The 13,508-nt window shown below is 51.5% G+C and overlaps 1 protein-coding gene and 1 pseudogene across 2 annotated transcripts in view; one reads left to right on the top strand and one right to left on the bottom strand.

The window, feature by feature from the left end:
- Maml1 (mastermind like transcriptional coactivator 1) overlaps window positions 1–6,572 on the top strand; it is a 45,166-nt gene extending 38,594 nt beyond the window's left edge. For both annotated transcript variants that reach the window (XM_004836720.4, XM_004836721.4), the window contains 2 exons: window positions 1,144–1,240; window positions 3,297–6,572. In XM_004836720.4, coding sequence (XP_004836777.1) covers window positions 1,144–1,240; window positions 3,297–4,273 — 1,074 coding nt within the window. In that variant the 3' untranslated portion in view covers window positions 4,274–6,572. The remainder of the gene's footprint in view (window positions 1–1,143; window positions 1,241–3,296) is intronic.
- A 4,815-nt stretch (window positions 6,573–11,387) lies between these two features.
- LOC147823038 (U4 spliceosomal RNA) lies at window positions 11,388–11,555 on the bottom strand (annotated as a pseudogene).
- Window positions 11,556–13,508: the final 1,953 nt, after the last annotated feature.

Raw genomic sequence — 13,508 nt, forward strand, 5'->3', positions numbered from 1 at the left:
CCACCAGCAGACTATGAAAGTATTGATTTCCCTCTATATCCTCACCAATGCTGCTTATTTTTTACTTTTTTTTCTTTTGCAATGCTGAGAATCAAACCCAGAGCCGTAGACATGCTAGCCAAGTACTCTACTATAAGCTACATCCTTGCCTTTTTTATTCCAGCCATCCTAGTGAGTGAAGTAGTATCTCACTGTGGCTTTGATTTGCCATTTTTTATTTTTGCAGTAATTGGGAGGCTGAGCCAGGAGGAGTACCATGAGTTCAAGGTCAGCCTGAGCTACATAGTGGGGACTCTGTCTCAAAAAAAACAAAAAAAGAAATTACACCATTAGACTCTCATGAGGTTTACATATACAAACTAGTAAGAACTGCAGAGCTCAAAACATTGAACTTGTTTACATAATACTTGTTATTGGCCCTTTTCCTGTTTTTTTTTTTTTTTTTTTGGTACCAGAGATCGAACTCGGGACCTTGCGCTTGCGAGGCAGGTGCCGGAACCACTGAGCTAAATCCCCGGCCCCCTTTTCCTGTTTTGAGTTTTCCTCACACTGAGTTACATCCCCACCTATGTGTCTGTCTGTCTGTCTGTCTATCTATTTATCTATTTAAGGCAGGGTTGCTCACTAAGTTGCTCGTTTGCCCAAGCTGGGCTATAACTTGCTGTCTTCTTGCCTCAGCCTCCCCTAGTGCTGGAACTACAACCATCACCACCATGCCTGGCTGCCTTCCCATTTAAGAAACTAATACACCTCCCTTTGTTTTATTTTGGCACCGGGGCTCAAACTCAGGACCTTGCGCTTGTGAGGCAGGTGGTAGAACCACTGAGCTAAGTCCCCAGCCCTTCTTTTTTTTTCATTCACTGCTCCTTAGAGTTCCCCTATCCCTGTTTCACACTGATTATTTTTTGTGGAACCGGGGATTGCACTCAGGAGCTTGTGTTTGCCAGGCAGCTGTGTCGCTGAGCTATATCCCTGCCTCATACTATTTGTTAAAATCCCCCAAATAATCGCCAGCACTGTTCCTGTAAGAGTTCTCTGTGGGTACCAAGCTTGGACACTGCTTTTCTTCTGCCGTCACTGCTGGTCTGCGTTCGTTTAATGTCTCATGTGATTGACTGTTTTGTTCTTCTTGGCATCCTCTAGGAGAAGCAGCAATATCAGCGCCATCTGACCCGCCCGCCCCCCCAGTACCAGGACCCAACACAAAGCACCTTCCCACCACAGGTCGGACAGTTCACAGGTGAGGGGAGCGGGGCAGGGCCGGTGCTGGTCGAGCCCAGTGCTGCTGGGGTTCTGTTCCCTGCGACTCTGTGCTGGGTACAGAATGGATCTGTGAGCTGCGAACGGCCTTGGTCTGTGGGAGGAACTGGCTCTGTGCTCACGCTGCAGGTCACAGGCACACTGTTACCATTGCTTTGCCTGTGTCCCTGGCTGTCCCGTTTTTTGAAGCAAAGTAATTTATAATCTCTGATTGAAGGATCTCCTATTAGGAAATGGCTTCTATAATTCTTAAAGTTCTTTGGTTCGTCTTTTTGTGACTCTTCAGAAAGAAACCCTCTTAACTGGGTGTGTTGGCGCACACCTCTAATCCCAGCACTCTAGGAGGCTGAGGCAGGAGGACTGCAAGTTTGAGCCCAGCCTGGGCAACTTAGTGAGACCCTGTCTCAAAATTTTAAAAGGGCTGGGGATGTTACTCAGTATGAAGGCCCTGTACCCAGTACCAAAGGGTAAAAAACAAAAGCCTCTCAGCCAGTGCAGTGGTACACACCTATAATCCTAGGTACCAGAGGCTGAGGCCTAGGAATTTGGGGCCAGCCTTGGAAACACAGGAAGACTCTTAACTAAATAAGCCAGGTATGGTGGCATAGGACTATAATCCCAGCACTTGGGAGGCTGAGGCAGGAGGATCACCTGGAGTTCCAGGACAGCCTGAACTACATAGTGAGACCTTGGCTCTAAATAAATGAATAAATAACAAACAGTACAAAATAAAAGAACCTTTCTTTTTTTGGGGGGGGGGGGTTGGTACCAGGGATCGAACTTGGGACCTTCCACTTGCAAGGTAGGTGGCAGAACCAATGAGCTAAATCTCCACCGCAAAAGAACCTTTCTTTTTTTGCTGGGGGAGGGTTGGGGTTGTTTTGTTTTGTTTTCAGACAAGTTCTCATGTAGCCCAGGCTGGCCTCAAACTTGAAGCGATTCTCCTGCCTCAGCCTCCAGAGTGCTGGGATTACAGGCCACCACACCCAGTTTCTCAGCCCACTCTTATATGAGTGCTAGTGGAGAGGAAGAGAAAAGACAACATACCAAGTCTTGGCTGACTCATGAACTGTGACTGTCCTGCCCAGAAAGCCCATCTTGGTTAATGGTGTCACCCTGGGTCCCTTGCTTAGCCCAGAAGCCCTGGTGAGCAAGTTCCCCGAGAACAAGGGCCTCCCCTGCTGTCTCCCCAGCACAGCACCTACCGCGGAGTGGGTGCCTTGACACCTGTTGCTTTGGGGCATACACAGCGGGGCAGTGCAACGTCTCTGCGCAGCCCTCCCCAGCAGGGACAGCCTCTGCTCTGCAGTCTGGCCCGGACTCCCCTCTCACCTCTGCCGGCCGTGCACTGTCCCCAGCCAGCCTCTTCAAGCCCCACAGGCTGCCTTTCATAGCAGTGTGCTTGTTTGCCCTCTTTTCTCTGTGTGGGATGCTCTTCTCCAAGTTGCTCGGCTTGTGTACTTTTATTTATTTTTGTTCTGGTACCTGGGATTGAACTTGGAACCTTGCACTTGTGAGGCAGGCGCAGCACCACTGAGCTAAATCCCTGGCTTGTATACTTTTAAACCCAGTGTTTGTCGACTTCCCCAAATATTCCCGGGCACCAAACCCTCAGGGCCCTGCAGCCCGATGCTCACTCAGGGTGTGACCTGTCACACTGTGGTGGCCGTACCTCCCAAAGGCAGATGCTGGGGCGGATCATCATGAAACTCCCAGGGCACAGAGCAGAACTTGGGAGGATGTGTGAAAGGCAAACAGACAGATCAACTGGCTTTCCCTCCCTAGGACTTCACACCTTTCCTCTGTGTCTTTCTGAACCCTGCCATTGTCCTAGACCTGGCCTTGTCTACCCTGTGGGAGACTGTGTGCCCTTGACCCCCTGGGTTCTCTTCTGAACAGTGCCTCTGCTCGTGCGCCATCTGAGGTTAAGATGCTACCTTCCTGGCCATAGGAGAGGGGCTCCCGTGTGGGTCTCAGGTGTCTCCGAGTGGCAGTCAAGAAGTGGCAACTTGATTGACAGATCTTCTGTCTTCTAGGATCCGTATCTGCCGTGTCTGGCATGAACAACCTGGGTTCATCCAACTCCAGCTGTCCTCGAGTGTTCCCTCAGCCTGGGAATCTGATGCCAATGGGTCCTGGACACACCTCGGTTTCCTCGATCCCCTCAAACTCAGGCCCGCAGGACCGAGGTGTGGCCCAGTTCCCCGGCTCCCAGAGCATGCCTCAGAGCAGTCTGTATGGCATGGCATCTGGCATGACCCAGATGGTTGCCCAGCCCCCACCACAAGCTGCCAACGGACACGCCCACATTTCCCGGCAGACCAGTGCGGGCCAGACTGCCGCAGTTCCAGCTGCCTATGGACAGAACTCTCTGGGAAGCGCTGGCCTCTCTCAGCAGCACAACAAGGGGACTCTGACCTCTGGCTTAACCAAGCCTCCCATCCCAAGGGTGTCAGCAGCCATCGGAGGCCAGAATGCCTCGTGGCAACATCAGGGAATGCCGAACCTGAGCAGCCAGACCCCAGGGAGCAGCAGTGTGAGCCCCTTCACTGCCGCCTCCACTTTCCACATTCAGCAGGCCCATCTGAAGATGTCCAGTCCTCCGTTCTCCCCGGCAATGCCCAGCAGGCCTCTGGCCCCCATGAGCTCAGCTGCTGCGGCAGGGTCCATGCTGCCCCCGGTGAGCACGCAGCAGAGGACCAGCGCCCCTGCCCCTGCGCCTCCCCAGACAGCCCCGCAGCCAGGCTTGCCCGGCCTGAGCCCTGCAGGGCCAGAGCTGGGGCCCTTCAGCCAAAGCCCCGCCTCACAGATGGGCAGCCGCGCGGGACTGCACTGCACCCAGGCCTACCCTGTTCGAACTGTGGCCCAGGAGCTGCCCTTCTACAGTGGGCAGCCAGGCAGCAGCGGGCTGTCCGGTGTGGCTGGACACACTGACCTGATCGACTCCCTGCTGAAGAACAGGACTTCAGAGGAGTGGATAAACGAGTTGGACAACTTTTTAGGGTCTCAGTAATGGAGGATTCATGGTGGTTTAGTATTCAGACATCCTCTTGTTTTTGTTCTCAGATTCAAGAACGAGCAACTACTTGGGACCAAAATCCCATGGGCCAGGCAGCTGGGCAGGCAGAACCCAGGCTGCAGCTGAGGCCCGCCAGTCCTGATCTGGGGGCTCCCAGCCAGCAGGGTTGGTCCATTGGGCAGGCCTGGTCCGTGTGCTGGCATCACTGCCTAGTGTTTGCACAGCAGAACAGGGTTCTAAAGGTGGTCTCCTACCGAAATGACCAAAACCCCAACAATAGCAACCGTGAAACCCATGTCAGGCCATAAACATCTGTCCCATCATGCTGACTCCAGGATTTCTCCACTTGGCTCAGTGTTGGGGACAGGTTTTTGAAACTTTAAATAGCAAATTGTTTGTAATTTGTAGCATAGAAAAGTTTTTTGTTTTTTTTTTTTTAATTTTAAGATTAGCATAGGTGATGGTTTAAAGTGGCATTGGAAACCCAGGGTTTCCTTCTGATGAAGAGCCTTTGTATTCCCGCTCTCTGTTGGCTCTGGGGGAGGAGGGTGGCTGGAAAGTCATTTCCGTCACCGCAGGCTATAACTGCAGATGCCAAAGGGGACAGGAAGCTGTGACCCAGACAAGGCCATCCCAGCAGCTCCTCCTCTTCTTCCTGAGTGGTGTCCTCAGCTGTCACTCTGTCTTGAACACCCCAGGATCCCAGGCTGCAGGTAGAGATCCGGGGGTCTGGTGTTGTCATGTGTTACGACTCCCCACCTTCTGCAGTTTCTGACAGCTTGTGTTTAACAGGCAGGGCCTTAAGTTGTGCACATGAATCTTTCTTCAGCCCCGTCTTCCTTTCCCTGTCTGCCTCCCTTTCTTCCTCTCCAGCCCCAGTGGGAAACAGTGATGTCCTACATTGGAGGGTGAAAAGAGTTACTACAATTCCTTGGGGAACTTGAGCATTGTAAAGGTTTGGGGAACGAGGCTGCAGGCCGGCCCAGGGGAAGGAATCCCACTCTGTTCCCTGACTTCTGCCACGTCCACAGCAGATGACTTGCACTTTTAAAGATTGCTTTATAACACTAACACATCCTTTCTAAAGATTCCAGTGGATTCTCTTTGAAGGTCTGTTAGTGAGCTTCACTGAGCTGAGAGCCCACAGAATAGGGTACACAGCGTGGGCTGCTTGTGGAAAACAAGATTCAGCACTTGCCCATTGGAAAGCAAGATGGGGAGCGCAGGATGAAACCCTTCATGCACTCAGGATGGTGGGGGACAGGAGTCCACTGGAGAATGGCTGATGTGGAGCAGTCTGTGGAGAAAAACCGTGACCCCATCTGTTTCCCTGGAGTCTCAAAAATGGACCATTCATGTAACATCATGTCAAGAATTGAGCCAAGGGAAATCCGTGACCAGCCCGAGTCACTTTGGTAATGTTTGCACCAGCAGTGCCTTTTTTGCCGGGGTTACTTGGACCCTCAGATTTGTCTCATAGCCATTGGCCACCGCTGGTGGCACGTAGGCCATTTCCCCTTTAACCACCCTCACTGCCGTCCCCAGATCCTCAGTTTAGCTTTCAAAGGGGAGTATGAATCAGAAAGCCATTGAAGACTCTGCCCTCTAGCAAGTTCCCCAAGCTTGGGGACAAGGGTGACTTTAGCGGTTTTTCTACCAAAAACAGGGAGGAAAGCTGGCTCTGGCTCCTTGGTCCTCTCCTGTCTCCCCAGCCACCTCCTGCCTCTCCCCCGGGGCGCTTGCCAGCCCTGCTGTCTGCCTTAGTCCCGGCTGGCCACCCAAACAGTGCGCTTCTCACTTGCTGCAGTGTCATAGCAATAAAATGTGATTCTTGGGGTCCTCTAGGGAGCTACCCGTGGCCATATGTATGAATCTGGCTTTGGGGAGTCAGGGGAGGAGATGACTGCTTCCATGTACATCCCCATCTTCCTCGAGCCACAACTCAGAAGAAAAGGGTGCTTGGACTTTGTTATACACACGTGCTTTGTGTAAATAAATGTTTACAATTTTATATTGAAGATGGAATAAGCGTTAGAGCTTCCAACTGTATATTTTTTACTTTTATAGATTTTAAAACTATGATCCTTTATATATCATTTTCGAGAGCTATTGATAAGTTTTATGGCAAACATTTAGTATTGTTAACTTTTTATGGTCATCAGACGTACATAAAAATCCTATTAATCCCTTTATTCTTCCACTTCCCTTAACTCTGGTATACACCAAAAAGAAGTCTTTACTTTCCTTGTTTTATCATTATAAAAATAATAAAAGTATTTTGCTAGTATGGAAACTGCCTGTGTATTTGACTTGCAGTAGGGCAGGCTAGCAGGGGAAGTTCATCGTTGATTTCCTTTGGGATTGAAGTTAGCTTTCTTACTGTACATAGTTTGGGGCCCGGGTTGGTGAAGGCCTCAGGCTGACTCCAGTTGCAGGATGACAGATACCAAATTAGAGCCCATGTGCTTGGGGGTGTCAGAGCCGCTCCTCTCCGGGACTTGTGGGGGCCTGGTGTCTGACCTGAGAGGCAGTGGACTGGGTAACAGTGTTCTAGGTCCTGAGTGGTTTGTTTCTTTAAAACTTAGCTGTACCCTTGCAATGCTTCTGACTACTTAGTCCCCCTTCAGGGTAGGGTCTGACTTTCCCCTTTCACTCCAAGGACCGTGCGCTCTGCTGTCCACCCCTGCCGCCAGCGTGGAAGGGCAGCAGGCCATGGGGTTGGTCCATCAGGAGGTGCTGTGGCTTTCTCCCCTCTTCCCTGCTGCTTTACTGTGAGCTGGAAGCAGCCTGTGCTCCTGAGAGGATGGTGGGGCATTCAGGGAGGGGCAGAAAGAAGCACTTCCTTGGGCCCGGGATTTAGCTCAGTGGCACCGCGCCTGCCTCATAAATACAAGGTTGTGAGTTCAATCCCCGGTACCAAGAAAAAAAAAAAAAAAAAGCATTTCTGTGCCTCTGCCTGTAATCCCACCATTCTGGGCTGCTGAAGCAGAAGGATCACAAGTTTGAGCCCATCCTAGGCAATTTAGCAACTTATCCCCAGAACTGCAAAATAAATAAAGGAAAAGCTAGATAGATCATGCTGGGCATGGAGGCTCATACCTATTGTTCCAGAGGCTGAGGCAGAAGGATCACAAATTTGAACCCAGGCTGAACAACTTAGTGACTTAGCAAGATCCTCTGTCAAACTACAAAAATTAAAGAGGCATGGGAATGCAGCTCCATGTGAAGGCCGAGTTCAGTCCCAGTACTGAAGAAAAAAACTAGATTCCACCAAGAGTGGAAACATTTGTGACAAATACGAAAGCATGTACCATAGTGGGCACACGGAAGGAGAAACAAGACGCATGTGCAGTCCTGGCTGAAAATGTACGGCCTGTGCACTGGTCACCGCCTTGTAAAGCAGCCTGCTGGGCTCATTTTTGTGGTAAGATTTGTAAGAAATACCATCAAGCTCCTGCCAGGTGTGGTGGCGGACGCCTGGAGTCCCAGCAACTCAGGAGGCTGAGGCAGGAAGATCACTGTAAATTCCAGGCCAGCCTGAACTACATGGTGAGTTCAAGGCCAGCCCGACTGACCTCCACCCCAAATAACTCATAAATAAAATCATCCATCTCCGTAAAATGTTCGTGGTACCTGTCTCGCCCCCGCAGCTCGCTTCTGAGAAGCCATCCTTGAAAGTAATTCCGAAGGGCTGGGCCGACACTCTCCCGGGACACTCTCCCGGCTGCCCTGGCGGCGGGGTTGAGCCTCTGCACCCGCCGCGCGGGGTGCGTTTCTTCCGCAGCGTCTGCAGAGCATGCGGGGTCCTGGACAAGACTCCCAAGAGCGTCTTCGGGGAGCCAGCGACCCTGATAGGGACCAGACAACCATCCCACCACCACGGTGAGCCATTCTGCACACTGACGATGTCCGCACGGAATCTGTGCTGATCCCGACAGAGAAATCTGTGAAAGATTGGAAATGACAAGAGGTGAGCACATTGCCTCTCTCTGATTTCCGGTGAGACCCAGCTCCGCGAGGCGGGGTCCTCTCTTCGGGGCCAGGTGACTCCATTTTGTGCTCCGCCACAGGAGAGGCTGGATCACAGACCCACGTGCTCTGCCTTGCAGCCCGTAGGGGTTCCCCACGTCAACCTCAATTACCGCGGGTGGCTGACACGGACTCTGCCTTGCAGATGGGCCCCGATCGAGACCTGACGCCAGGGCAGGGCCTGCACAGGATGCGACTGTCTGGCTCCTCCCGCCTTGGAGAATTCTGAAAACAGAGGTGGGTGTTGGTTGAATTGCAAGCTGAGAGGCATAGTTATCAAAAATGGGGTATATATTTGAAACTATTAAGCTGGGGATGTAGCTCAGTGGTGCCCGCGCCTGCCCCACAAGTGCAAGGATCCCGAGTTCGAGCCCTGGTACCCCCCAAAAACAAAAAAAGCCTTTATGGGCCGGGGATTTAGCTCAGTCTGGAAAGCGCAAAGGTCCCGAGTTTGATCGCGGTACCCAAAAAAAAAAAAAAAAGAAAGAAAAACTTACAGGGCCAGGGATGGAGCTCAGCTCAGTGCAAGATCCTAGGTTCAATTCCTGGTACCAGAAAAGGAGAAGAAAATTGTAATCAGCGTGCCTTTAGAAAAGGGATTTTAAGAATTGTTTCAATTTTTAAGCCTGGAACTTAAGTGTACACTGCACCTAGACGTTTATTTCTCACCCCCAAATTGCTCTTATCTATGTCTGTTGCCGACTTTTATTTTCTACAGTCTTAATATGTTTGTGGGGAAGTGTCTCAAAAATTATGATGGAAAGTACAGCCAAATCAAAATTGGTAATTATGAGCATGTAAATTGTACTTTGAGCATATTATATCTATAATATATGTATTTAATGTATCCCAGCATTTTAATGTATTTTCACACCTGTACACATGAACAGGCCTGTTTTTAATCAATAAACTTCCTCATAAAGAAAACAAAGAAAGTAATTCTGGATCCAGAAAAAGTTTATAGTTCAGTGGTGTTCATGGTAACACTGTTCATAGCCACCAAGCATTAGAGGGACCCCCAGAGCCCTCATGGGGGATTGGTCAGGGGAGGAGGAAATGGGATGATGCTGTGGCTCTGGAGCTGGACTACAATCACTGTGGCGCTGGGGTCCGGAGCCTCACCTTCAACCTCAGGTGTCCCGGGCAAGGGCGCTGCCACTGTGCTGCACCCCGGCCCACACAGTGCAGTTGAATACTTAGGAAGGCTTCGAAACGAGCAACTTGGAGCAGCAGTTTTACTGAGGTTGTTATGTTGCAAGCCATCTGAAAAGAATCCGGCTGATATGACCCTAAAGGTTCCCTTCCTGTGCTCATTTCTGAAGTTACCAGGTAACACCCAGCATGGAAGGAACTGAACAGCCAGACCTCAGGAGTGGCAATGGCTCCACATCTCCAGAGCTCTGCCACCACCACGGCCACTGCTGGCCACCAGTCAGCCTCGAGAACTGACAGCACCTGCTACAGGAGGGTAGCAGGAGGGCACGCTCCCTGCTCCCCCAAGAAGGGCGCTTTTTACCCAGCTGCCAGGGTCATTCCAGAACAGCGATGTCAGGAAGAAAGGGAAGCAGGGAGCGCAGGGCCCTTCAGACATGGTGGCAGGTCTCTTGAGAAGGGACATCTGTCTGAGGCCTGAATGCTGAAAAGGAACCCTCTAGCCAGAGTCCTAGAGGAAGACAGACCAGCAATCGCAGGGTCACTGAGGCCTGGGGACAGGAAAGGAAGTCCCCCCAAAGGAAAAGGAGCACTGTGGACAGGAGCAGGGCTGGGGTGCTCAGGCGGCAAAGCTGGTGGATGCTCAGCCCACAAGCTGTGTTCAAAGCAGAAGACATCCTTTGTCCAGCAGGGAGTGACTCGACTCCTGCAGGTGCTGCTGGGGCAGGCCTGTGCCTTGCCGGACCTGCCAGCCCCCACAAGGCATGAGAGCCTGCCCAGCCTCAGGAGATGGCCAAGGCCGGGGAGGGCCAGGTTGGGCGGGACTGTCACACTAGAGCCAGTCAGCTGGCCATCTGACCCCATACTCACAGCTACTTAGGAGGCTGAAGCAGGAGAACTGCAAGATGAAGCCCAGCCTGGGCAACTGAGCAACAACCTCTGTCAGAGTCAAGTAAAATAAAATAAAGGGCTGGGGTGCAGCTAGTGGTGAGCGCTTGCCCAATATGTGCAAATCTCTGGGCTCGATCCCCAGCACCACCAAAACAGCTGGCCCGAGCAGACCTCTCCCCTCCGGGCTTTGGCCTCTTCATGCAGACTGGCTGCACTTGTGCTTCAGGGAGAGTCTGCTCTTTGGTCGCAGTAAGCTGCTGCCACTTCCAGCTTCTGGTCAGTGCCCGAGACCATTCAGTGGGAAGCTCCCTTCAGACTGCCCAAGTGCAGCTGGGTGTCACCAGGACAGTCCATGCCGCCACTGTGCTGTCAGCGCCCGGAGTGCAGCCTGGGCGAGCCACTGTGCTAGAGAACACTAATGGTCACCAGACACCAAAGGCCAGGCCTGGGGGTGCGCAGCAGAGCCGCCTCGCCAGGAGTTCAAGGCCAGCCTGGGCTACATAGTGAGACCCTGTCCCAAAAACGAAAAGAAAAAAAATCTGTAAAATAGCATGGTGGTATTCGATCAATGTTAATCATTAATCACTCAGTTTACATATTTGTGTTATGATTATATAATATTTTAACAGGAAGCTGAGTGAAGGGTATATGGGGACTGGATTTTTTTTTTTTGTTTGGTACTGGGGATCGAACTCGGGACCTTGTGTTGTGAGGCAGGTGTCGGAACTACTGAGCTAAATCCCTGGCCCCTGAATTGATTTTTTAAAGTGTTTATTGGTACATTTTATTTTGTTAAATTTTTTTTTTTTTTTTTTGGTACTAGGGATCAAACTTGGGACCTTGCATTTTCAAGGCAGGCCGCGGAACCACTGAGCTAAATCCCAAGCCCAGATACACATTTCTTTTTCCTTTTTTTTGAGATAGGGTCTCACTCTGTAGCCCAGTCTGGCCTTGAACTTGTGATGATCCTCCTCCCTCAGCCTCCCAAGTGCTCGGATTACAGGTGTGTGCTGCAACACCTGGCTCAATTTTTCAACTTCCTTGTAAGCCTGAACTAATTTGAAAATAAATAACTACATTACGGTGATACCTCAGTTGTTGAACACAGTTTGTTCCAAATTCATGTTTGGGAAAAGTTTTCCATTAGCAATCATCGCGCCTCGGATAAACCTCATTGGCTGTGATACTGCCCCTGCACAAAATTGCCAAATTCATGTTTGGATACTGAAAAGTTCAAGAACTGAACATATTTTTCCCCATAAGAAAAAATGGAAAACCACATAATTGGTCCTGAGACCCAAAAATTAATTATACTTATAATTCATTTTTCCATGACTGTAACAAATTTTCCGGTGATTTCTTTTTTTGACTGTTGTGGTTGTCTTCCTGCTGGTGTCACTTTCTTTGGAGCCACAGTTACGAGGTTTTATGCAAATAAAGCATAGAAAAAGCAGCTATTTGAAAAAAAGCTGTTTGAAAAAGCCCACTATTTGAATGCACTGACACAAGCACCATATGCTGTCTGTGCGAGGGGCCTTCGATTCAAGCACCATCCTCGTGTCCCCAGCCAGAGGTGATGTAAGACTCGCTCCCGGCCCAGGCCTTTTCAAGTTGGATTTTTGGTTCAACTATTGAGCAGAGTTCCAGACACTGAGCAGATTTTTTAAGAAATTCACTGTTTGAACAGTGGCAAGTTTGAGCTTGGAGCCGTTTGACAACTGAGGCATCACTGTATATTTATATTTTAAAGCTAAGGGCCTAAGGTGTGTCCTGTCACTGATGTGACTTCTTTTTTTTTTTTCTGGACTGGGGATCAAACTCAGGATCTTGTGCCTGTAAGTCAGGCGCAGCACCACTGAGCTAAATCCCCAGGCCCACAATGTGATTTCTTCTTTTTTTTTCTTTTGGTCCTGGGGATCCAACTCGGGACCTTGTGCTTTCGAGGCAGGCTGAGGAACCACTGGGCTAAATCCCCGGCCCTTTTTCTTCTTAAGCTCATGCTTTTGCTGCCCTTTCCGTATTGCGGATGCCCTTATGATGAGCGTGGCATCCAGAAGCTTCTTTGGGGCCGTGCAGGGACTGAGGACCCATCCTGCAGGGACTCACTTCGGTCACATCGATGCCTCTGGAGCCGCACAGGAGCATGGAGGGCGGGTGGCCAGTGCTGGAGGCCTTGGGCTGGCCTCTCCTGTCCAAGTGCCCGAGCCCGGCAGGACTCCAAGAGACTGGCAAGCTCAGAGTGAATGGTGCAAGGAGCAAGGGGCCCGGGATGCTGCCCAGGGACTTCCAAAGCTGCTGATGTCAGGCCTGTTTCCTGCTGCCTGGGCAGAAGGGTGAGCTTGGATGGGAAGGCATGCAGGCCTTGGAGGAAATGCGAGCTTGGCGGAGAGGAAGGCTGAACTTGTGCAGTCACCCAGACACACCCGCAGGCCCACGGATGAGCGGACAGTCCAGAGACACGAGGGCATGTGAGGGCTTATGGTCACGCGTGTCCTGGCCGCACTTCTCCCAGTCATTCTCCCATTGTGCCTGACTTCGCCTGACAGACCTTGGTCTCAAGCCCAGCCTAAGCCCTCAGGGAGCTTGCAGGGTGCCCAGCTGAGGACATGCTGGCTGCACATGAGGTAATAAGGCACAGGCGAGGAGAGGTAGTGAGGTGCCCAGCCCTCTGTGGAACCCGGGCTTGGGGGCAGCAGGAAGAGGCAGGCTGGGTGGCAGCAGTGGAGCTCTGATGTGTGTGGAGGGGTCCCCTGCAGTGACCAGGCAGAGCGGGCGGGTCATGGCAGCCCAGAACCTGGTGCAGCCACAGCATGGCCTGTGCTTCCTTGTGGCTGTGCCGGAGCTTGGACTCTGCCACCTCGAAGCAAACCCACCTTGAACCACCTTCTGCCCAAAGCAGCAAGCATTTTACAAAACTGAAAAGGCTGGCCCAAGGGAACACACCAGGCAAAGATGGCCTGCATCAGAGGGCTCTGAGCCCCAGCAGTCTCCCTGCTCTCCACGTGGTTTCCCAGGCACTGTACCTCACAGTCTGGGGTCACCCCACCCACACGTCCATCCCACAGGCAGGGAGGGGCACAAATCAGCTCTGTCCAGACTGCTGCGACACCTGTGTGTGAGGAGGCCCGGGGCCTCAGGAAAGGCATGATGGTACTTC

This window comes from Heterocephalus glaber, unplaced genomic scaffold (genome assembly GCF_053883595.1).
Source record: "Heterocephalus glaber isolate CG9 unplaced genomic scaffold, H.glaber_assembly_v1.0 deba00001606, whole genome shotgun sequence".
NCBI lineage: Eukaryota > Metazoa > Chordata > Mammalia > Rodentia > Bathyergidae > Heterocephalus > Heterocephalus glaber.